This window comes from Paroedura picta, unplaced genomic scaffold (assembly GCF_049243985.1).
Source record: "Paroedura picta isolate Pp20150507F unplaced genomic scaffold, Ppicta_v3.0 Ppicta_v3_sca21, whole genome shotgun sequence".
NCBI lineage: Eukaryota > Metazoa > Chordata > Lepidosauria > Squamata > Gekkonidae > Paroedura > Paroedura picta.
Window position 1 is genome coordinate 1,825,915 of NW_027518618.1, and position 24,768 is coordinate 1,850,682.

At 52.0% G+C, this 24,768-nt stretch overlaps 1 protein-coding gene across 1 annotated transcript in view; it reads right to left on the reverse strand.

Annotated features, from left to right (window-relative positions):
• DACT3 (dishevelled binding antagonist of beta catenin 3) overlaps positions 1–14,065 on the reverse strand; it is a 33,618-nt gene extending 19,553 nt beyond the window's left edge. Inside the window, exon 1 of the mRNA XM_077318502.1 lies at positions 13,570–14,065. Within this exon, the coding sequence (XP_077174617.1) occupies positions 13,570–13,806 (237 nt within the window). The 5' untranslated portion in view covers positions 13,807–14,065. The remainder of the gene's footprint in view (positions 1–13,569) is intronic.
• Between the last annotated feature and the right edge of the window lie 10,703 nt (positions 14,066–24,768).

Genomic DNA, 24,768 nt, shown 5'->3' on the forward strand with positions numbered 1-24,768 from the left:
AGAAGATGACTCAGCTGGTGACTATGGCGGAGACGGAGGTTTCCGGACGAGCAAGCCCAAGATAATGTTGCCCGGGCCTGGACAGCCCAGGCGAGCCCAATCTTGTCTCGAAGCTAAGCTGGGTTGGTCCTGGTTGTGCTCGGATGGGAGACCACCAGGGAAGTCCAGGCAAAGGTCACCTCTAAAGATTTCTTGCCCTGGAAACCACACAGGGTCGCAACTTGATAGGACAGGGGTCGTCAAACTGCGGCCCTCCAGATGTCCATGGACTACAATTCCCAGAATCACAGGGGGTAGTCAAACTGCGGCCCTCCAGATGTCCATGGACTACAATTCCCAGAATCACAGGGGTAGTCAAACTGTGGCCCTCCAGATGTCCATGGACTACAATTCCCAGAAGCCCCTGCCAGCATTCGCTGGCAGGGGCTTCTGGGAATTGTAGTCCATGGACATCTGGAGGGCCACAGTTTGACTACCCCTGTGATAGGACTTTCCACCGTCCCCAAAGCACATCCTGATTCTATAGTAGAGGCCTAGATGAAGGTTGTGTGTTTTGTACAGACAACAGAAAGGACCGAACGAAAGCTTAGTTTTCATCATTTCCCAGAATGCTTTAAAACAGCTGAAATGTGTGTTTGTAGAAGGGGCAAGAGGCTTTCTCCTCCAGGCTTTCACCTCTTATGTTCCAACAAAGTTCATAATGACAGGACGTGGGGCTTCTTTCAAAGGGGGGAGGGGGCAATTTGTGCCATCCACGCGGACTGAATGATCCAGTCGCAGAGATATGGTGGAAATCTCCACTCCTTTGCCAGGGGATCAGCCGGCAAGGCCCTTGATCATCCAGAGATGCCCCTTTGGCTGATCCTTTGGGCCTTGACTTATCCACCAGATTGATGACCCTGAGAGACGTCTTGAGAACAACTGGTCTAAACTGGCCCTCTCACATTTTTATGGTCCTATTTTTAGACCCGCCATGTGGTTCTTGTGTGTCACTTGGGGGGGGACTTTTCATGAAACGTTATCTTATCCGCACGGGACAAACATTATTAGGATTATGGGTCAGGGGCCTGGCGAAACATTAACTTGCTTTCAACGCTGGTGTGGTGGCCAGCAGGATCCATTGCACGATTGCTCCGCTGCTTTTTCCATGCAAGTTCTGTAGTTAGCACTGGAGGGAGGACGGAGGGAGGGGGAGAGAGAGAGACTGTATCCCAATGCCTTTTTGGAGAGGTGGAATACATCTAATATTCTGTCTGCAGCACTAGGACCCCCTTCCCCACCCAGCACAGGCTCACCGCGGGCCACGATGTCAGAAATCAAAACACAGCTGTCCCCCCCAGATATTTAAAAATCACATCCCTCTCCTATAAGAAATTCTGCCTGCGATCAATAAAGCTACGATAGCAACATGCTAAATAAAGGAGAAAGCTAAGTAAGGCAGCTCGGCTTCCCAAGACATCCATCTTGTTTCAGCCAGCAGTTTGGGGAAAGGGGTTGCTCGGGAGACAGGAGGAGCATCTAAGGAGCCCCCTGCCTCACCCCGAACACAATCTGCCTGACCTTCTCTACATGTATTTATTTAGGACAGGGTTGCAATCCGCGAAACCTTTCCTGATGCCAGTCAAGTGCCAGTGGTCCCCAACCTTTTTATCACTGGGGACCGGTCAATGCTTGACAATTTTACTGAGGCCCGGGGGGGGGGGGTGTTGTCTTTTGCCGAGGGTCATCGCTGCCGCCTGAGCCCCTGCTCCACTTGCTTTCCCGCTGGCGCCCCTGACCTCCCACCACCCACAGGGGAGCCCCAGCCACGGCGGCCTCTGGAGAGCACCAAAGGTGACCCGGCAGCAGAATGGCAGGGCAGCCCCTGAGGCAGCAGCTGGGGGGAAGGACGAGGAGGAGCCGCGGCCCGGTACCAACTGATCTACGGACCGGGACCGGTCTCCGGACCGAGGTTTAGGGACCACTGCTTTAGAGAAATGGCCGGGGCCTAATGGGGCTCCTGCCCAGCTGGCATCGGAGATCTGATTGGCTGTTCAGGTTAAAATAACCACAGGGAGGGGGAATTAGTGCCACTTCCTGTGACAGCCATTTTGGGGCTGCACTCACCATCCTGTGACAAGACGCCCCGCCACAAACCCGAAAACATTGTGGGCCCCGATATAAGATTATTTCTATGCCCCCTCTTCAGAGTTCCCTTTGAGAGACCTTTACAATCCAAATAACGTAGCAAGATCATAGAATCATAGAGTTGGAAGGGACCTCTTGGGTCATCTAGTCCAACCCCCTGCACTATGCAGGACACTCACATCCCTGTTGCTCATCCACTGTAACCTGCCACCCCCTTAAGCCTTCACAGAATCAGCCTCTCCGTCAGATGGCTCTCCAGCCTCTGGTTAAAAACCTCCAAAGATGGAGAACCCACAGATAAAAAGAAGACGTTAGATATAAACAGCAGAAAAAATACCCATCAAACAGAAAGAGACCATTTAAAGTGCCAATAAAATAAAGGCCTCAATTAAAAGACAGGGGTTTGCTGCCGTTGAATTATCTCAAACATCTCAACCTAATGAATTCTGGCACAACATAAAACCAAAGGGAATGCAACAACTATAATGGAGCAAAAACCACGGACAGGATGTTAAGTCCTACGGTCATTAAAACAAACCCATAAAACACTCTGCTTCTGGAAATATAGACTGAGCAATCATGAAAAAGGGAGCCTATATTTGAAAGGGATTTCCTTGCCTTCCGTTCATTCCAAGTAAGAAAGTAAGAAGAGGCATTTGTTTGTCCAAAAAGTGAGAACCTGAATCTGTAGGGTTAACCTTTAAACAGATCCCCACGTCCCTCAGAACCCAAGTTTTAACCTCCTACAAGGGTAAAGAGGAGGTCTGTCTTTCTTCCCAGTTGGCAGCAATACATAAATGTGCCCTTGCCAGGAAACCCAAGATAAGCTTAAATTTACCTGATGAGAAAGTAAATCCCATTTTCTTTTGGATCTAGCTCTGAATTGACATTAGTTTTATGGAATCATCTTTATGTACTTTGTCTCCGAAGCCCAGAATGGCCGGGCATTTAGTTTCCCCAACAGAACTTTGGGATCTTTCAATAGAAATGATGCAGTTGTTGTGGGGTAAGATACCTCTGACCCCCCCCCCCCAAAAAAAAGATCCATTTTGGCCTGGCACTTAAAAGAAAGTAGAGGCAGGACCAGATATTCCATGTTGTGGAGGAGAGCAACTGGGATTACAACAGATCTCTGGCTGCACTGAAGGTGGACTACGCTTTTATGGTCCATTGAAGCCCCTCCCCTCCCCAAATCCAACCATCCCCAAAGCCCCAGGCATTTCTGAAACCAAAGTTGGCAATGTTAATTCTACTCACTGAAGAAGAACAGCTGGGTTTTTCTAACTTCCCTTTTTTACTACCCAAAGAGCAATTTCCAATTGCCTTCACTTCTTCTCTGCTGTAAGGTAGGTGGGGCTGAGAGAGCTCAGAGAGAACTGGGACTGGCTCAAGGTCACCCAGCTGGCTACAGGAAGTAGAGAATCAAACCCAAAGGAGTCCCAAAGTGATTTACAATCACCTTCCCTCCCTCTCCCTACAACAGGCACCCTGTGAGGTAGGGAAGACTCCGCACAACACAAAAAAAGTTTGGAAAGAACTGAAACTGCCCCAAGAGCACCCAGGTAGCCACGGAGGTGGAGACGGAATCAAACCATGCTGGCTCTCCAAGTTCCTTCCATCCCTAAGCCCCACCCTCCTTAAGCTCCACCCCAAAACTTCCAATTATTTCCCAACCTAGACAGCATTCCAAAGGCAAGGGGCCAGCACGAGGAAGGCCCAGTATCAAGTCACCTCTGAGGTTGAGGGGCACAGCAAGCAGAATGTGAAAGGCAGGTCTTAACTGGCAAGGCTAAGCACCATGGGAGGAAATGGTCTGCGAGATCTATAAGACCAATTCCAGAAACCCAGTTGTCCCCTTTGAAAACCAGTACCTCCTGCACCAGCACCATAGTGACTAAGCCCACTCGAGTGGCCAAGGAGCAAAAGACCAAGTTCCAGGGGGGCTGGTCTCTCTAGGGGGCTCACGCTGCTGCAGTTTGAGTCTGTCATGGTCATTGGCTCCATCCCTTTTGGTCTCCTCTGGGACAGCCCTGCTCCATGGCAGGAGTGGGAAGGAAATGATCCTGCACCAGAAGAGCCAAGCACATTCCTTTAGAGATGCAGAGCAGGCCTCTTTATTTTTGATGTGGAAACACATCTACTGGTGCGTTCCCTGTAACGGAAATGATAACGGACTTGAAGTTTGTTTGTCCCACACCCGCCCGTGACAGGCAGGCAGGCAGGCAGAGGGAGTGTGCCCATAAATGTGAAAGGAGCCAGCCACGGGGAAGCCAGCTGAAGCAGGGGCAGCCGAGGACTGAGCAGGGTGGTTGACAGGCGGTGAAGGTGGCAGCTGGCCAAGACCAGCACTGAGCACCGGTCGCTGCACTGCCCCCCTGCCGCGCCCATTGGTCCTCTCCCTGTGGCCTGCCTCCGCCCGAGGCCGAGCGCCCCGCTCTCCTTCTCCAGCCCTCAGGTCAGGGTGCAGGAGTCTGCCACAGGGGCACGGCTGGGCACGGAAGACAGGCGTGGCAGCATGAGAAAAGCTTTTGTCTTCCAGCTGCTCCAGCCTCCACCAAAGCAGAGGGCCTTAGTCTTCTCCTGGCTTCGTCGGAACAAGAGGGCCGGGGGAGGAGGGGGGTCAGGCGCGGAAGATGGGCGGCAGGAGCAGGCTGTGCCCATTATGAGGAATGTGTTTCCACATAATGGGCAGCGATCTGCTTGTCAATAGATTTTTTTTAAGGAACCAGGAACAGCACAAGGTTTGCTTGTATTTGATACTGCTCAGGGGACAGAAGACACATTGTGCTCAGACAATGGATTTCTGCTCCTATTGAGAGACGCTGCTCCCAAGATATAGACACGCAAATCATGCCTGATTGGCTGCCTGTCACCTCTTAGCCCGGTTGGAATCTGCAAGATCTGCTGTGCACATGATTCAACATCATATGAGAAATATCCCACAGAGGCCCTTGGAGGATGTGTGTATTTTGCATAGTTAGATTAGGAATTTCACTGTATTTTGCAGATAATCTCCTCCTGTGTCCCAGTTGGCTCAGTTAGAGACTTCCTGCTCCTTTGAGCTCACTCCTTCCCTGTTCACCTCCAGAAAGAAGAACAATTAGTCAGTTAGACTGCTAGAACTATTGCTCTTCTCTCCCTTTACAAAGTTGTTTCTCTTCCGAATAAAGCCATTGATTCTTGAAGCAGACTGTGCTTCCTTTCACCAGAGCCAGAGCCTTCTCCATCCTGGCTCCCACCTGGTGGAACGATTTCCCAGAGGAGATCAGGGTCCTAATGGATCTAGAACGATTCCACAGGGCCTGCAGAAGGGAGGTCTTCCGCCAGGCATTTGGTTGAGGTTGACCTGAACCAGTCACCTTCCATTGCCCCCCCCCCGAGCCTCCCTCCCATGAAAACCACCACCGATTTGTCCAACCCATGGGGCCGTCAGTATGCTGTTGTTGAATTAATATTCTCACCATTGTTCCACTGTTCTATTATATTGTTCTGTTATCGCTGTATTGTTATTGTTTATAACTACGGAGTTATCTGTATTGTTCCCTGTTTTATGTAAACTGCCCTGAGCCTTAGGTGAGGGCAGTCTTTAAATATAATAAATAAATATACCACAAACAAAATTCTGCTAATGAACCTCATGCACATCTTCATGGGCAAAAGCTTCTGCTAACTTCGTGGATAAACTCTGCTGAAGGAGAACAGGGAAACAATAAACAGTGCAACTTCTGCAAGAAGTGGGGAAGGCCAAGAAGGGGGGACTTTGCCCAGGGCTAAAAGAAATGAAGGTGCTTGGGGGCACATGCTGGGATCAGGGGAGGATGCGGAAGCAGAGACAGATTGCTGGATCCCAGGGGGATAGACGGCTAAACCAAGAGTCACTGGGTGAGAAGGGGTGGCGCAGAGATCCAGGCTGGCCCAAGGGTCCTAGAGGGTTTTTCCCTTTCTCTGAGCACGAAGCAGGTGTCACTGGGGAAGCCAGGGGGGAGGTAGCTGTGATATTCCTGCAATGTGCAGGGGGTTGGTCTAGATGACCTCTTGAAGTTCCGTCTTCCTATGTTTCAGAGTAGAAGCACGGAACAAGGGGGGTGGAGGAATGAAGGAAGCAGAAGTGGGTGTGTGAGGGGGGGAAAGAGGAAGGTTAAAAGCCCTGGAGCTTGCCAAGGCTACGGCCTCACACTAGAGTGGCCAACTTTGGGTGGGGACATTTTTGGAGATTTAGGGTGGGACCCCGGGGTTTAGGGAGGGGAGGGACTTGCAGGTGGGTTGTCATATGTAGGTTCAGAAATACCTGGAGATTTTGGGGGCAGGGTCTTCAAGGGGTATAAGCCCCCCAAAGCAGCCATTTTCTGCTGTTGAAGTAATCTCTGCTGCCGGGAGGCCTACTGTAATCCAAAGAAAAGGAGGAAGGGAGACGAAAAAGAGCTGGGGGGTTTGTCCCCTGTTTTTACTACCCGAAGGAGTCTCACCTGAAGGAGAGCCAGTTTGGTGGAGTGGTTAGGAGTGCGGACTTCTAATCTGGCATGCCGGGTTCGATTCTGCGCTCCCCCACATGCAACCAGCTGGGTGACCTTGGGCTCGCCACGGCACGGATAAAACTGTTCTGACCGAGCAGGATTCTCAGGGCTCTCTCAGCCTCGTCTCCCTGACAGGGTGTCTGTTGTGGGGAGAGGAAAGAGAAGGCTCTAGGAAGCCGTTTTGAGCCTCCTTCGGGTAGGAAAAAGCGGCATATAAGAACCAACTCTTCTTCTTCTTCTTCAAAGCAGCCTACAATCACCTTCCCTTCCGTTCACCACAACAGACACCCTGTGAGGGAGGTGGGGCTGAGAGAGCTGTGAGAGAACTGAACTGGCCCAAGGTCACGCAGCCGGCTGCATATGGAGTAGGAGTAGAGTGGGCAATCAAAACCAGGTCTCCAGATTAGAAAAAGATTTGGTTTCCGAAGGAGTCTCAAAGCAGCTTACCATCACATGCCCTACTTCTCTCCACAACAGGCACCCTGTAAGGTAAATGGGACTGAGAGAGCTCTGAGAGAACTGTAGCTGACCCAAGGTCACCCAGCTGCCTGTACTTGGAGGAGGAGCAGGGACTGAAACTCAATTCTCCAGATAGAGGCTGCCGCTCTCATCCACGACACCAAGGTGGCTCTCCAGCCATCACCTGGAGACCTCCAGCCACCAACTGGAGGTTGGCAATACAAGTAATGCCATAGAGGCCACCCTCCAAATGGCTGTTTTCTTGGGTAGAACTGATTTCTGTGATCTAGAGACCAGTTGTAAATTTGGGACCTCTCCAGGGTTCACCCACCAGCTTCAAGATTCTGCCTCCCTAGAAATGATTTGCACATGAATGTATGCTATATGCGCATACAAAGCAAATGAATGTGGAAAGCACAATTGCCCATTGGCTGCCTCTTGCTTCCCTGCTCTGCTCATCCCCTGGCCAAAACACGCTTGGTGGGATTTCTGACACATGCTTCTGAAAGGTGCCGGGGAGCTTAATTAAATCAGATAGGGTCGTTTATTTTTTTTCTTTAGAGAGCGGGAGAGAGAAATGAAGCAAAATCTTTTATTAAAATCAGCACAATCCCGGACTAAGCTTCACTGAACGGGTTAGAACAGGGGTAGTCAAACTGCGGCCCTCCAGATGTCCATGGACTACAATTCCCATGAGCCCCTGCCAGTATTCGCTGGCAGGGGCTCATGGGAATTGTAGTCCATGGACATCTGGAGGGCCGCAGTTTGACTACCCCTGGGTTAGAAGAACCTGAAGCCATTTCTCTGCACATGTTCAGAGGCAGTCTGCAATTATACAGAAGCTTCCAGGACACAGGGATAATAAAGGCACTTCTAGGCCAGGGATCCCCAATTTTTGCCAAGCCTGTGGGCATTTAGAGAGCTCTGATACAGGATGGCGATGGGCAACCACAGGAGGCAGAGGCACACCCATAGAGAAAGCCCGATCTGCACCGCCAATCAGATCTCCGGTGGCCAATCAGAAGACCTGCTGAGCAACCCCGCCCCAACACACTTTTTGAAAAACATTCAGTGGGCACCAGGGAAAGCTTCTGGGGGCACCCTGTTGGGGGTTCCTTTTCAGGGCACATTTGTGGGTGCCGGTGCCTCATTTAGCAAAACAGAACCAGACTTCCCTGCTCCGGTTCCTGTACGTGGGGGGGGGGGGATCCCCACCTTTGCAGTTGGGAATTAAGCAATGTTGCATCGGCCCAATTTATTCCTCTCGCAGTCTGAATGCAAAATTGTGCACAAGCCTTTTTCATGACAACAGTACTCTCCCAACCAACTACTAATCAAGGTGATTGGATCAGGCCAGGCTTTTGTGAAACCCTGGGGTCTCAGCAACTTGCAGCCAAATCAAGTGGGGCGGGCGGGGGCTGGGCAGCTCGTTAGCGGGGCTGGGACAGAACTCCTTAGCAGGCAGTCAGCAGGCCCAGCCTAGTAAGCCAAGAGGCCCTCGTTAGCAAGCCCTCCTCCACGACCCTTTGCCCAGGGCCCTCTCATCTGCTGCTGACTCCAGGCACTGAGGCCCCTGAGAGCAAAGAGGCTAGAGTCCAGGGATGAAGGGTGGGAGCCGCAGGGGCAGGGCCAATCAGGACAAAGCTGGCTGCACCCTGATTGGCCCTATTCCAACTTGGACAGCAGGACACGTCCCACCCCCTAGGCTATTTCAGAAATATGTAGAAGAACAACAATGCATAAGGATATACATTATATATATAAAACAGTTGTTAAACATTCATCATGTGATATGACCATAAACGGTCATGTTGACCCACCCACCCACCCTCCCCTCCCAAAACAGCCAATGATGGGCCTGGAGGGGGTGGGAAGGGGAGGGGCCCTGGGTGGGCGTGTCCACAGTTCTGCTTCCCAACCCTATTCTGGCGTCTCTCAAAGCCTGAAGAATGTTCCAGAGGTTTCTCAAGGGTAAACAAGCGGAGAAAGGCTGGGCTAAGTCTTTTGCCCTCTACATGGCAGCCCTCCAGGTCACCCAACCGGCTGGTCTCCGCAGGCACCCAGCAATTTCAGCTGAAGTTGTTACTTCCGCCACTTTCTCTGCTGCTCCCCACCGCCTCTTGAGCCAAAGCTCTCTCCTCCCAGGACAAGCCATAGGTCTGCTCGGTCCAGCGTCCAGCAGCCAACAGCAGCCACACCCCTTGAGCCAAGGTGCTGGCCAGTGGAGACACAGCACCTCCCTGGCCGTGACTTCAACCTAAAGCCCCGGATCACGCTTTATCTCCGAGGAAGGATGCAGGCAAGATGCAAAGGCAAATTGCACAGGCTGCCATGGCAAGGTAGACTGCCCCTGACGATGGAGGTTTCAATCGGCAAGCACAGCTGACAGTCTTTAACACCCCCTTTTAAAGGCCAAAGCTTATCTACCGTATATCGTATCATGACTTTCCATTGAGCAGGGGTAGTCAAACTGCGGCCCTCCAGATGTCCATGGACTACAATTCCCATGAGCCCCTGCCAGCATTGTAGTCCATGGACATCTGGAGGGCCGCAGTTTGACTACCCCTGCCAGTGAGGGACCCACGGCAAGCATCTCTCTGAGCGTGTCCACCAGTCCACAAAAGCGAATGCCGGAATAAAAACTGTTTGCCCTTGGGACGCCACCAGATTCCTCACAATCGCTGCACCAGCATCCCATGACAGCAAGTCCTATCACTGTGCCTTTTAGGAAGGGTTCGAGTGGCTGGAGAAAGAGGTCCCCCCCCACCTCCTCGAAGTCTGGCTTTGCATCGCCAATCAAGATAAGCGTTTTAACCCCCGGCCTGCATCAAAAGACAACCGGGAATCGGGCAGGAGAAGAAGCAACATTTGGAAACCGGCCTGGCACCAGAGACCATCTGTCAGCTGACTGTCAGCCTCTCTTTGCAAAAAAACAAAAAGAAAACAGAGTTGGAAGACTGAACTAACAAGGTTGGTGTTTGCCTTTTAAGCTGTGGGTTTTGCAGAGAGAGACAGAGAGAGAGAGAGAGAGAACACACAGACTTCCATGCCTCCTCTCCAGCAGGAGAAAAGAGCCAGTCCAGCAGCACCTAAAAGACTAACAAAATTTGTGGCGGGGGGAGGAGCTTTTGGGAGCCCGTGGCCCACGAAAGCTCCTCCCCTGTGCAAATGTTGTTAGTCTTGAAGGTGCTCTTGCTCGTGTCCACTTTTACAGACAACCTGACTGGCCACCCATCCTGACTTTGCCTTGTCTCTGAGCAACCCTTGAATTCTGCCACCCAAGCAGGCGGCTAGTCCACCCGGATAAGTGACCAGACCTGCGAAGGCCAACTCTGGCCAATCCTAGAAAACGAAAGGGATTCACAACCACACAACGCCAATCTCTGATCAAACACGGAAGCACAGAGACCAGTTCAAGGGGGCACAACCCAAGTAAAAGCAGCATTATCACAATCATAAAAAACAACATAATTATCCATTAAAAAGGCATACAAAAAGGTCCAGGGCATAAAAACAAAAAGCAAACCTAAAACGAATCAACCTATAACAAAATTTAATTAATCAACCTAAAACGAAATCCGTAAAACAGCTTGAAAAGATGGAGCATTTCAGTTTGAAGACTGGATTGACCAAAACTAAACTGGCTTGACCTAGTACCAAAAGAACCCAAAAGCAGAAGCTGGGTGGAGCTCAAGGGAGAGGATCTCCCAAAATGAGTTGCCACTCAAGAAAGGTCCCTGTCACTGTCTATCTTCATTTCTGCTGGAAGTATGGAGAACCCAGTTTGGAAACATAAATGGGGGAAAACATCCCAGGTAGAACATCAGAGAAGCCATATTGAATTAGGCCAGTGGCCCCTCCAGTTTAACACTCCGTGTCACCCAGTGACCCCAACCCAGAGGCCATCAGGAGGTCCACTAATGGGGCCAGAACTCAACTGTGGCCCCCCCAAGCACCAAGAAGATGAGGCTTCCCTGCCCCAGGCAGAATGCTCCATCTATCCCTTGTGGCTCAGACCCACTGATGGAGCTCTGCTGGAGATGTTTCTCCACCCCCTGTTGAGGCTGTCTATGCTTTTAGCTACCACCATGTTCATTACTTTTTGGGTGAAAGAGGACTTCTTTCTATCTGTTCTAAGCCTGCTGCTCATTCATTCCCTTGTATCGTGCAGAAGGGAGAAAAGGACTTCTTTCTCCGCCTTCTCCACTCCGTGCATAATTGTAAAAACCTCTACCATGTCATTGCCTCAAACTAAAGACCCCTCACCTCTTTACCCTTTCTGCACAGGGAAGGTGTCCCATCACCTGAATCATTTCACTCGCCCTTCTCTGCACCTTTTCCAAAGCCACAATATCTTTTTGGAGATGCGGTGATCCAAATGGTGCACAATGTCCCTACTGTGGCCGTATCCTTCATTTCTACAGGGGCATTATGATACCGGCCGATTTCTTTTCACTCCCCCAGCAGGGCATTTGGTCTTCGTATCGGCTGAATCAACATCTTCAGTGAGTGACTGGCTCCCAAAAACACATCTGGGGTGTGCCTGCCCTACAGATTTAATCCAGTTTAGTGGAATCATGGGAGTTGTAGTTCTGGGAGGGGAGGTCAGGAATCTCTAATCACTCAGCCAACAAACTCCCTGGATCCTCTCAGGCTATAGGGCAGGGGTAGTCAAACTGCGGCCCTCCAGATGTCCATGGACTACAATTCCCAGAAGCCCCCTGCCAGCGAATGCTGGCAGGGGCTCCTGGGAATTGTAGTCCATGGACATCTGGAGGGCCGCAGTTTGACTACCCCTGCCATAGGGAGTTGGTGAACCCAAAATGTCAGGCTGGCGCCCCATGCGGCTGTGTGGTACCAAGTCCGGGCTTTACCACATGTCAACTGTTTCTTCACCTGGATTCCTTCTCACTTTGTACATCACACCTGAATGTGCATGAAGCTGCCCGCTACTGAATCAGACCTCCTCAGACCATCAAGGTCGGTACTGTCGACTCAGACTGGCAGCTGCTCTCCAGGGTCTCAGGAGACCCTTTAAACTGGAGGGACTGAGCTTGTAAACTTCTGCCACGGCTCTGCTTCTGAACCACCGTCCCTCTCCCGAACCAAAGCAGGTTTTCCAAGAAGACAGGACGTAAGAAGCAGCGGATCGGATCAATACTCACTTAAGTTCAGCAATCTTTCCCAGCCGAGGACAGCCGGAAACAAATGGCCAGCCCTAACATACAGTGGGGCTGCTTGAGATATATTGTCTCTGAGCATGCAGGCTCCATTAATATCGCAGGCCCAACAGCCACGCCATGAGCTTTCAGTAACACAGTGATGCCCACCCACCCCCAAGCTTGAATTTCCCAGCGCTCAGGAAAGGAAAAGGGAGGCAGGGATAAGCAATCCAGTACATGTCAGCAACAAAGAGGTAAAATACAGAGCTTTTTGGATCCTGTGGCAGAGAGTTCCCCAGGCTGCCTTAGCACCAAACTCACCCATTAGGAACAACAATCAGTAGCCACTTTCTGGTAGTTGATGTTTTGCAAGAGGAATGCTAGAATCAGTGCTAGATTCAAGTTTGGTGGCCCCCTGAGAGGCCCACCAGATTTCCAAGGTATGAACTAAACTTCGCAGGGGTAGTCAACCTGTGGTCCTCCAGATGTCCATGGACTACAATTCCCATGAGCCCCTGCCAGCGAATGCTGGCAGGGGCTCATGGGAATTGTAGTCCATGGACATCTGGAGGACCACAGGTTGACTACCCCTGAACTAAAGTTCCCTTCATCGCATACAAGTCTGAATGGAGGGAGTTTGCACTCTCAAAGGAAACCTTGTGGGTCTCTACGGGGCCCCCAAATTCGAACCTGGATCTTTGCCTGCAGAACCACCCAGAATAAGCGGGGCTCTTTGGGGCTCTTTTACAACGACAGCAACAGCAACACTGATCGATTCAAAGCCGGGAGCAACAACAACCGACCAGCAAAGATTGGAAATCTTAAAAGTTGCCCTTCAAGGGGCCACCGGACTCGATTTCAGCCATACTAATAAGCCGCCAAGTCTGAAACTTTCGCTCACGCCCGACCTTGGAGCATCCGGCCTCTGGCCGCCTTTTCTCCCTCCCACCGCAGCATGGCTCCATCCCCCCCCCCCCCCATCCCCATAGGGCTGGTTGCCCCTCCTCCCCCACCCCAGAGCTAGGGGAGGGAGCCCGGGCACCCTGGCCATGACCTCCCCCTCCCCCCAAACCACAGGTCCCCAGCCTTCCCTCCCCCTCCCAGAGGCCCCCCCGAGCCGTCCATTGCAGACCCCCCCCCATCCCATCCCATCCCATCCCTTTCGGCGCAGCCTCCCTTGGCTCAGCGGACCCCCTCCCCCTTTTCCCCTTCTTCCTGGGGGATCCTTGGCTGGGGATGGGGGGCTTGAGCAGCGCAGGGGGGCGCGCAAGGGGTGGGTGCTGACAATGGGCCGGGGCGCCGCTTACCAGCTGGTCGTCCGGAGCCGTCTCGCCGCCGCCCGCGCCCCCCTCGGCATCGCCCTGCTGCTTGGCCGGCGAGGAGGCGGAGGCGGCGGCGGAGGCGAGGCGCAGCGCCTGGCGGACTCGGCGCTCCTGGCGCTCCCGCAGCAGATGCAGCTCGCACAGGCCGGCCACGGTGCCCTCGAGCCAGCCGCGCAGCCGGCCCCGCTCCGGGCTCGCCGGGAAGGAGAGCGCCCGCAGCATCCTCGCCCCTCCGCCCGTCCGCCTGCCCAGCAGCGCCGCGCGAAAAGCGGCCCCAGATGCGCCCGGGCGGCTGCGGCTCCGGCGCTGTCACCGCCTCATCTGCATGCGCGCCGCTCATTGGGCGGCCTGCCGGGACGTCCCCGCAGCGCCGGCGGCTTCCGCGCCCGCCATTGGCTCCTCGCCGCTGTTGCTATTTGCATGGCCGCGCCCTCCCATTGAAATAACCGAGGCGCTCGCCTCCCGGCGCTTTCTGGGCACTGGCCCGTTCGGGTTCGGCTTGATTTTGGAAAAGCCACGCCCCTCGCTGGGATCGCTTCACGCGGCCCTCCGCGCCCATTGGCCCGCGCGGGTTGCTATCTTGGCAGGCTCGCGCGGTCGAAGCAAACCATTGGGCCTCTTGCCCCGGTTTCTCCGAGTCGGTCACACCCCTTGACCCCAGCCATTGGCCCGTGAAGAGACGATATCTGCATAGCCACACCTTCCATCAAGAGCCCCCTCCCCCAGGGACCGTGCTTTATCTGCATACGCCACGCCTCCAGAAGGTGAGCCGCAAGCCTTTCCTGGATTTGCATGGCCACGCCCTTGTCTCCAGACATTGGCTCTCCCACTCGCTGTTCGTTGCGTAGCCCCGCCCCGCAAACGCGCCATTGGCTGATGGGACCATATTTACCTGAATGGCCACGCCCTTGAATCGCTTTCCCCCAGAAGCTGTCATTTCATTCATTCATTCATTGATGCCAGGCTGACTGTCATTCCCTCGCCCTGGAGCTTTTGGGGGGACTCCGAATTCCTCCCTTCTCGACAACTGCTGCTTTACCCTGTGGACACATCTTTGATTTGCATACCAGGGACCCCTGTTGACCTACCCACGACTCCGGCCCTTGCTGTCAATCACCAATCAGGCATCCCATTGATAAAAACACAGCCTACTCTCCCCCGGCAATCTTGTGCCAATTCCTCCCCTTCCCATTGGCTAAAAGCTCCTCTTCCTCTCAAGGTTCCTTGGACAGAGCTAGGGGTGGCCAAACTGTGGCTCTGCAGATGTCCATGGACTACTATTCCCATGAGCCCCTGCCTATTGACCATGCTGGCAGGGCCCCATGGGAATTGTACACAGTTTGGCCAGCCCTGGCCCCAATATTTTAATACCATCCTCTGGAGCAGGGGTGGGCAAACTGCGGCCCTCCAGATGTCCATGGACTACAATTCCCATGAGCCCCTGCCAGCATTTGCTGGCAGGGGCTCATGGGAACTGTAGTCCATGGACATCTGGAGGGGCTCAGTTTGACTACCCCTGCTCTGGAGCAAGGGAAGAGCTCCAGGCCTGATCTCAGGGTCATTTGGATAAGGCACTTTCAATGCACGTTAGAAGGAGATTCTTCTGGATTTGCCCAGGAAAATCAAGCTGCCATAAGCAAGCTGAAAGTGCCTTATCCTACATGTGCAGAATGAGTCTTTTGACATTTTCAGTAAGACTCTTGGCAAGGAGGGGTAGAAATGTGGGGGGGAAAGGTTTTCTGCTCTGTTACCCCCCAGCCTGACTCCTAGAAACACCATTTCCGTGGAGCACAGACCTCAGGGGGGCCCCGCCCCAGATAAAGAATCACAGCCCCATACATTTCGCGAGAAGCCCAACCTGGCATCTTAACAGGATCTGGCCTGGAGGGGCCCAGCTAGCCTGAGCTTGTCAGATCTCAGAAGTTAAACAGGGTCAGCCCTAGTTAGGACTTGAGTGGCAGACCCCGCAAGAATTCCCGGGTTGCTACGCAGAGGTACGTGAGGGCAAATCACCCCTGTGTGTTTTACCCTGAACTGGGTGGCACAGCTGGAACCGTCTCATCGGCTCTCAGAAGCTAAGCAGGTTCAGTCCTGGTCCCATCTTGGATGGGAGGCCCCAAGAAAGTCCAGAAAAACCCATGAAGGGCTGCGTAAGTCCAGGGGTAGTCAAACTGCGGCCCTCCAGATGCCCATGGACTACAATTCCCAGGAGCCCCTGCCAGCGAATGCTGGCAGGGGCTCCTGGGAATTGTAGTCCATGGACATCTGGAGGGCCGCAATTTGACTACCCCTGCGTAAGTCGGTTGTGACAGCCAGCAGCACAGCTAACCAAGAGGAACTCCAAACCTCAGAGGAATCCCTTGTATCTAGGGAGCCCCCAGAAGTACAGGTCATCTCCACATTAAAGAGGGCAGTTCCCCTGGAGAAAATGGCTTCTCTGGAGGGGGGACTCCACAGCATCACACTCCACTGAGGTCCCTCTCTGCCCCAAATCCCGCTCACTCCCCCCCCTAGTCTCCAGTTATTGTCCAACTCAGAGCTGGCAGCCCTAGACCCCTCTTCCCATGGGGATGTGGCTTGGGGAGGGGCTTCCCTAGGTCTCCTGCCCCAGAACCGGCCTTCTCTTGGTTGGACTGGCAGGAGACCTCCAGCCACTGCCTGCAGGCTGGCAACATGAGAAACTGGACATCTTGTTTTTGTTTGTTTTTTAATATAAGTCAATCAATTAGTTGCAGCAAGAATAGTGCATCAGTGCTTTTGCAGCCATAAGTCTTCATGGTGCTGAGCCAGTTTGGTGTAGTGGTTAAGAGTGTAGACTTCTAATCTGGTGAGCCGGGTTCGATTCTGCACTCCCCCACATGCAGCCAGCTGGGTGACCTTGGGCTAGTCACAGCACTGATAGAGCTGTTCTGACCAAGCAGGAATCTCAGGGCTCTCTCAGCCTCACCCACCTCACAGGGGGTCTGTTGTGGGGAGAGGAAAAGGAAGGCAACTGTAAGCCACTTTGTGACTCCTTCGGGTGGAGAAGAGTGGCATATAAGAACCACCTCTTCTTCTTCTTCTTCTTCTTCTTCTTCTCCTCCTCCTCCTCCTCCTCCTCCCTCCTCCTCCTCCTCCTCCTCCTCCTCCTCCTCCTCCTCCTCCTCCTCCTTCTTCTTCTTCTTCTTCTTCTTCTTCTTCTTCTTGTGTTTCCTGGGATTATTCCTCTAGGGCAGGGGGGTGGGCTGAACTGTGGCTCTCCAGATGTCCATGGACTACAGTTACCATGAGCCCCTGCCCACTGGAGACTGGGTGGGTTTTGCTTGCTCGGAGCTGGGAGCTCTGTCCTGTGACTGTTGACGCATCCCTCTCCCCGAAACAGGACTGAAACTGTGGTGCCAGGACATACACAACACCATTGCAGTGAAAGAAAGAAAAAAGAGGCAGGATTGCAACCATCTCTAGTTAAGATGCTGATCTGTCGGTAAATGAACGCCGGTCTGCGGCTGGACCTACTGAAACATGAGATGTGAATCATTTTGCAAAGCTCTTGGGAGAGGCCAAACCCTTCTCTTATTAGTACTAACTGGCAGCCAGAGAGAGGCAGAGACAAAAACACAGAGAGAGAGAGAGAGAGAGAGAGAGAGAGAGAGAGAGAGAGAGAGAGAGAGAGAGAGAGAGAGAGAGAGAGATTTGTCAGCGAAGATGATGGGGGTGTTGGAGCCCCTTCCCTAGGAGGAAAGGTTGAAGATTCGGGAGACAACTCAGGGGGGTGGGGAAATGAGAGAGGTTTATCAAATTATGCACCAGGCGGAGAGAGCTGGCAAAGAGAACTCTTCCTCCCTCTCCCAAAATGCTGGGACTCCAGGACGTCCGATGAAGTTGGCGGGCAGTAGATTCACGACAAAAGGAAACGTTCCTTTACCCAGAGAGGGATTCAAGAGTGGAATTCACTGCCAAAGGAGGTAGTGATGGCCGCAGGAATAAACAGCTTTAAAGGGGGACTAGAGAGGCTAATGGAGGATGTCTACTGGTAGCTACTAGCCCTGCTGACTAAAGGGAACCTCCACTTTCAGAGGCAGTTGACCTCTGAAGCCCAGAGTTGCAGGCAGCGTCAGGGGTAGGCCTCAGCCTCTGTGCCCTGTTGTTGGGCATCTAGACCAAACAGAGGAACATCAGAAGAGCCCTGCTGGATCGGACCAGCGGTCCATCTAGTCCAGCATCCTGGCGCAGTGCGCCAGGATGCTGGACTAGATGGACCGCTGGTCTGATCCAGCAGGGCTCTTCTGATGTTCCTCTGTTTACTTAATACATTCCTTTACTTCATATATAACCCACCAAAGATTAGCCCCAATCATTTCTGAAAGGGAACTTGACAGACAGACACTGTCATAGCCTTAATTATACACGAGAAAGCAGCTTGTATTTTATGTTCCCAATGGGCAATTTTAGGAAAACCAACAGAACTCCCAACCTTGTGCTCTCCTGGTCGTAAAAATTAACACAGCCTCCCATAAATAATTCCTATCTGGGTCCTGTAGACAGGTTTTGACGTTGGGAAGGGACCGGCTTTATCAGCCAGGGGAAGCACGGCTAATTCGAAAGGGGGCTGCCCCTCAGATAAAACCCTGCGCCATCCCTATTTCCCTAATCCTGGCCCGGGGGACCTGATAGCAAACCAGGCATAAGATTCATGACCAGCGGGAACTCTGTTTGGGAAGATAACATTTAGGGAGAGAGATATTCCGACATATTCTTGTACCAGGTCACCTGTGATTCTGAGAAGGAGTTCTGTTGGAGACAGGCTATCTATCCCCAAATGGCCCCCTGGTTTTGCCACCCCGCAATATCCCATGCCAACAGTGAAGCGGCTCTGGATGAAATATGCCCTATTTTGGAAACAGGGAAGAAGGAGATGAAGGCGACAAAGAAGAGTTGGTTTTAATATGCTGCATTTCTCTCCCCGAAGGAGCCTCAAGGTAGCTTAGAGTCACCTTCCCTTCTTCTCCCCACAACAGACACCCTGGGAGGGAAGTGGGGCTGAGAGAGCTGTGAGAGAGCTGTGACCGGCCCAGAGTCACCCAGCTGCCTGCCTGGGGAGGAGGAGTGGAGAATTGAACCCGGTTCTCCTGATTAGAGGCTGCTGCTCTTCCACCTCACCCCACACTGGCTCTCAAGGAAGGGGCCTCTACCTTCTCTCATTTGTTTAAGGCTTCCAGGGGTAGTCAAACTGCGGCCCTCCAGATGTCCATGGACTACAATTCCCAGAAGCCCCTGCCAGCATTCGCTGGCAGGGGCTTCTGGGAATTGTAGTCCATGGACATCTGGAGGGCCGTAGTTTGACTAAGCCTTGAACTAACATCTCCCTGTCCGTGCTTGGGGGATGGGGTAGTCATTTGCCTAAATACAACCACAAAACGGCCACACGAGAGACAGAGTCAGCCACACACACACACCAAAACTGAAAGATACACTAGGAAAGAGGGAGAGGGTTAAAACCAACCCTGCAGGAGTGGCTGAACTCTTATTTTCATCTGCACAGCCAATCAAATCGCAAATGCCTATTGGGCCGGATGCCCCCTGGCCTCGCCCACCTCCTAAAAACATTTGGTGGGCACCAAGGAAGGGGTTGGCAGCTGCCACCTTGGGGACCCCCGGCCTGAGCAACGCCTTCTCTGTCCAATGAGGGGAAAAGGCCACTTTAGGGTGCAAGCCATTTGCTGCTATTTCTCAGCCCCCGCAAAGTGGGGTGGGCACAATTGGGAGCTCGTGGGAATTTCGGTGTGGATGGCGGGACGCATTTGGCATTATTGCAAATGGGGGGGTGGGGGGGGGTAACGTCCCGGTTTGATGGGGGCCAAACTGGCTGATGCTGAAAACCCCCAGGCCGTGGGGAGGGCCCTGTCCTAACGGCTGAGGAAAAAGGGAGACGGCCGCGATGACAGGGACAGGGAAGACTGGCGACAACAGTTTATAAACGTGGTGATAATAATAGTGCAAGGGCGGTCTCCATGGCGACGGAGAGGGTGGTAGCCATGGCGATGAGGGCGGGGGGAGCAGGCAAGATGCAGGAGGATGGAGAGGAGCTGCAGCCCCAGCAGCGGAGGAAGAACCACAGCTTGGTCCCCCCCCCGGCCCCCACCCCACTTCTGCTCTCGGCTCAGTTGTCCTGGGCACAATTTCACATTTGCCAAGTGTCCCTCCGGAGTTTGAGTGGTGGTCCTTCCTGGAAGGAGTCTCCAAACGGGTGATGAACACCTTTCCCTTCTTCTCCCCGCAACAGACACCCTGTGAAGTAAGTGGAGCTGAGAGAGCTCTAACAGAGCTGCTGAGTGAGAACAGCTCCCAGAGAACTGTGACTAGCCCAAGATCACTCAGCTGGCTGCATGGGAAAGAGGAGTGGGGAATCAACCCCAGTTCTCCAGATTCGAGGCCACTGCTCAGCCCCTAACCCATGCTGGCTCTCATAGGGAACAGGCTTCGGGCCTGCTGATTTTGCCATTTGTGGCACTGCAGTTGAGAAAAGCGAGCCAGCCCAATGCCCTGGGTCTTTGCGAGCAGCTCACAACTTTCCAGCTTTGCCAGCTAACAAATGCGCCTAAGGGAAGGAGAAATGATGAAGGGGCTGTTCTGAATGATGCCCAGAGCACAATGGCAAGACCTGGTAAATGTCCTTGAGGCCACAGCGGAAGAACCAAAAGCCCCCGTGTAAACCCAGGGGGCTTCTAACAAGGGCTGGATCCTGGCGTCACATGCAGGAATCCCTGATTTGCTCTATGTTCAATCGGGCCAGGGGTATGGACGTTAGGGCAGAAACTCCCCTGTTTATGATGGGTCAGCTTCTAGAAAATTTAGAGAAGACAACTAAGAGGTGATACGACAGCCATGTTCCAATACTTGAAGGGCTGTCGCTTAGAGCAGGGGTAGTCAACCTGTGGTCCTCCAGATGTCCATGGACTACAATTCCCATGAGCCCCTGCCAGCATTCGCTGGCAGGGCTCATGGGAATTGTAGTCCATGGACATCTGGAGGATCACAGGTTGGCTACCCCTGGCTTAGAGGATTGAGCAGAGTTGTTTTCTGTTGCCCCAGAGGGTTGGACCAGAACCATTGGGATGAAATTAATTCAGTGGAATTTTTGGTTAAACATCCGGAAGAAGTTCCTGACAGAGTGGTTCCTCAGTGGAACAGGCTTCCTCAGGAGGTGGTGGGTTCTCCTCCTTAGGAAGTTTTTAAGCAGGGGTTGGATAGTCATCTGACAAAAATGCTGATTTGTGAAGTTAGGCAAATTGTGAGTGGCTGGGCAGGAAGAGATTGTGTCTGAGCTCGGCTCTTGTGATCCTTTCTTGCATGCCCAGGGAAATGCCGAATGCCACTTTGAGGTCGTTTTTTTTTTTTTTTTAAGGGGTGGGCATCATCTGGGCATGGAATTGGGGTCACTGTGGATGGGCAGGTAGATATGAATTTCCTGCATTCTTCAGGGAGCTGGACGAGGTGACCCTGGAGGTCCTTTCCAACTCTAGGATTCTACCTGCCTTTAAACGCTTGCCAAAGAATATTTTTTAAATAAAGGCAACCCGTCAGGTTCTGTAGAGCTATTTGCTTTTAAATCCATCTCTATCGTTGAAAAGCAAATCAATTAAAAAGTCTTTAGCCGGTTGGCAGTCGTAGAAACCACAGGGAGCTGGCAGGAATGCGCCAGAGAACCAATTAATCATGCACTTCTCTCTCTTTTTTTACGTTGTCCATCTCTGGCACTCAGCATCGTTCATCCTTCTCATGCATATTTATGCGGAAGAGGTGGTGTCTAAGTCCTCACAGGCAGCCACAGTCTCCCTCCTACGCCCCTGGGCAAGGTTTTGAGTGGCACATCAACGACGCCAGTGACCCTCGGCCAGAAACTGTTTTGAAACCAAGCATTAAGTTCAGGGCCGCTAGCAACAGTACATGATAAATGTCATAGATTATGTTCTCTCAGGCTAACCAGTCCCCCAAATTCTAGGCTGGCCTAAAGCTTTCTCACTGCACTGAGCAAGCTAAATGGATGTTCATTAGAGGAGTTCAATTTGGTGCCATGCCAGAGCCTCTGAGCATTCACGAAGTGCATTCTCTCGCCTCTTAAGAATCTACAGCACCAAAGGATGGATGAGTTGATGGTACATCTCCAAGGACTCTGAGGCCCAGCACCTTTCAGAAATTAAGGTGCACAGGCATTTTATTTTTTTTTTGCTAAGAAACAGAACTTAAAGGTATTCCCAAGGGTCATCTAGTCAAACCCCCTGCACTATGCAGGAAATTCAGTTTGCTCATCCCCTCTCCCCATGTGACTCCTGTTCTGTGCTAAAGGAAGGCAGAAAACCTCTCCAGCATCCTGGGGCCAGCCTGGCCTGAACAAGAGCCGAGCATGAATATCCATATGCACTTGAGTGTTTACGAGCACATGTTTTGTGATAACATCTTTTAAAAACTGCCCTGATGCAGCAGTGTGCTCAGATGTTTCTCCATAAAGGAAAGCAATACATTGGCTCATGGGTTTCTTTGTGTTCCACCGTTGCTATAGCCACGGCCTGGGTGGAAGCCACAGCCCTGCTTTACTCAGAGTAGCCTTGCTGCAAATCCAGGCTTAGGATCCCGACTGGCCTCTGGATGCAGGATCCCACGCCAAAACAGACACTCCATCATCAACAACAATAAAGCCTTCAATAGCATATTAAAAAATACAATATAAAGAGGAAACGTGCAGAAGGATCCACTGCTAGTGAAAACAAAGGCAGAAATCATGCTTTAGAGTGGGACAAAACACATTCACCATCTCTCATGGCGAGATATAAAAACTTTGCAACTGGCTCAAATTATATCAGGGTTCTGGGAGTTGAGAAATTTAGCTCGGATTGAGGGATAAAATGGACAATGGAAAAAAACGTGCCATTGATTCTATACAGCATTGTCCACAGGGGCCAAGACTAGCTAGATACGGGATCACTTGAAATCTCCCATATAGCACAGGAGAAGGCAGAGCATTGCTTCTAGCCAGCATAAATGCTCTGCACTGTTGTGGGATGGTTATATGATAGAATTATGCAGCAGAGGGACTGAGAACTTGGTGAGATCCCCAAGCCCATTGGAGAGCAGGTATTTCTAGCTTTACTGCCAAGTACTTGCAATTCTATGTCTAGCAGTCTGCGTTTAATTAAATCAAATGCAGGCTTTTCAGATATCAGGTACAAGAAGTCTAAAGAGATCACTATAGATTTAATCTTTCTCCCAACATGTCTTAAAGGTAAAGGTATCCCCTGTGCAAGCACCAAGTCATGTCTGACCCTTGGGGTGGTGCCCTCTAGCGTTTTCATGGCAGACTCAATACGGGGTGGTTTGCCAGTGCCTTCCCCAGTCATTACTGTTTACCCCCCAGCAAGCTGGGTACTCATTTTACCGACCTCGGAAGGATGGAAGGCTGAGTCAACTCCCAGCCTCATGGGCAGAGCTTTCAGGCTGCATGTCTGCTGCCTTACCACTCTGCGCCACAAGAGGCTCTTCATGTCTTAGCCATGCAGATGATTCATGTTCAGCTGGCAGAAGGGAAATTAGGCTAATAGGGTCTGATCCAAAATGCATGCAAAGCCATAACTTGATTGTTAACCATGCTCTGGTTACCAATAGTCTTTGGTTGGTTTCTAAACATAGGACTGCATAAGAGACACAATTCGGGGTCACAAGGATTTTGTGCAGGAAGACAGATTGGAGACTTTCAACAGCTTGGATAAAAACACTGATCCCAAAAGGAAGCCACAGAGCACTTGAGCACTCAGGGGATTTCCACATCCGTTAAATGGAGTTAAATGGTTACCTTACACAGTCGTTATATTCTGGCCCCTCCGTATGACGCCGGCAACATCCAGCGTCTGGGCAGGAACCAACTGGCTACATCCTCTATTTTAAAGAGTGAGTTGGGGAATTGCATAAAGTGGATCCCCCAACGTATTTAGTGCGAGCAACCAGCAGGCAACCAGCAGAGGGAAGGTAAAGGTAAAGGTAAAGGTATCCCCTGTGCAAGCACCGAGTCATGTCTGACCCTTGGGGTGACGCCCTCTAGTGTTTTCTTGGCAGACTCAATACGGGGTGGTTTGCCAGTGCCTTCCCCAGTCATTACCGTTTACCCCCCAGCAAGCTGGGTACTCATTTTACCGACCTCGGAAAGATGGAAGGCTGCTGGGATCGAACCCCCAGCCTCATGGGCAGAGCTTTCAGACGGCTGCCTTACCACTCTGCGCCACAAGAGGCTCCAAGAGGGAAGGTATGGAGACTCAAATGCACTGATGGTACCTCCCTCTTCCTTGTTCCTGTGGCCGGGAATGCCTTTTTTTAAATGGCTAACATCCTAGAGCTGGGGTAGTCAAACTGCGGCCCTCCAGATGTCCATGGACTACAATTCTCATGAGCCCCTGCCAGCGAATGCTGGCAGGGGCTCATGGGAATTGTAGTCCATGGACATCTGGAGGGCCGCAGTTTGACTACCCCTGTCCTAGAGCGACGAATAGGCGGACAAACGTGCAGACAATGCCTGAAATAATTTTTCCCAAAGTTGTAATACAAAGCACGCCTCTCCAAAGTCCCCCCTCCCAAAAAATTAGGAATGAGATTTTTAAAAGTTTCAAGACTCGTGATTCCGGAAGGGGTGGCGTTCAAAAAGTACTATGCACCTATAATTCGATGCTTAGGCATTTAAACAGAGAAGTGTGAATTAAAAAAATATAGTGGGCATCGCGGTACCTTTAAAGCATGGAGAAAGGGGATTGGTTGCCTGGATTGATTGACAGGCAGAAGAGAGTCATGTATAAAGCGTGTTGCTCTCTTCCGCCATTTCCAGCAGAGTTGTGGAGGCTGAGAAGCACAAAAGGCGGCAGACAAGTGAGACAACAAAAAGGGGGCACGAGGCATAATATTGAGCACTACACTAGCGATCCCCAACCTGTGGGCCGTAGACCACATGTGGTCCTTCGACTAATTGGAGGTGGGCCGCGAAGGACGCCTTCTCCTCCCCCCCCCCCGGCCCTTTACAACACACTTCGGGTGTCCTTGTCTCCCATCACTCCCAGATGGGACTATCTCGTTGCAGAGAAACAAGCTCAGAGTTCCCATTGATTTGTCATTGTCATGAGTTATAATTTCCATGAAAATAAAATGTTCCTTATGTTCATTGTTGTG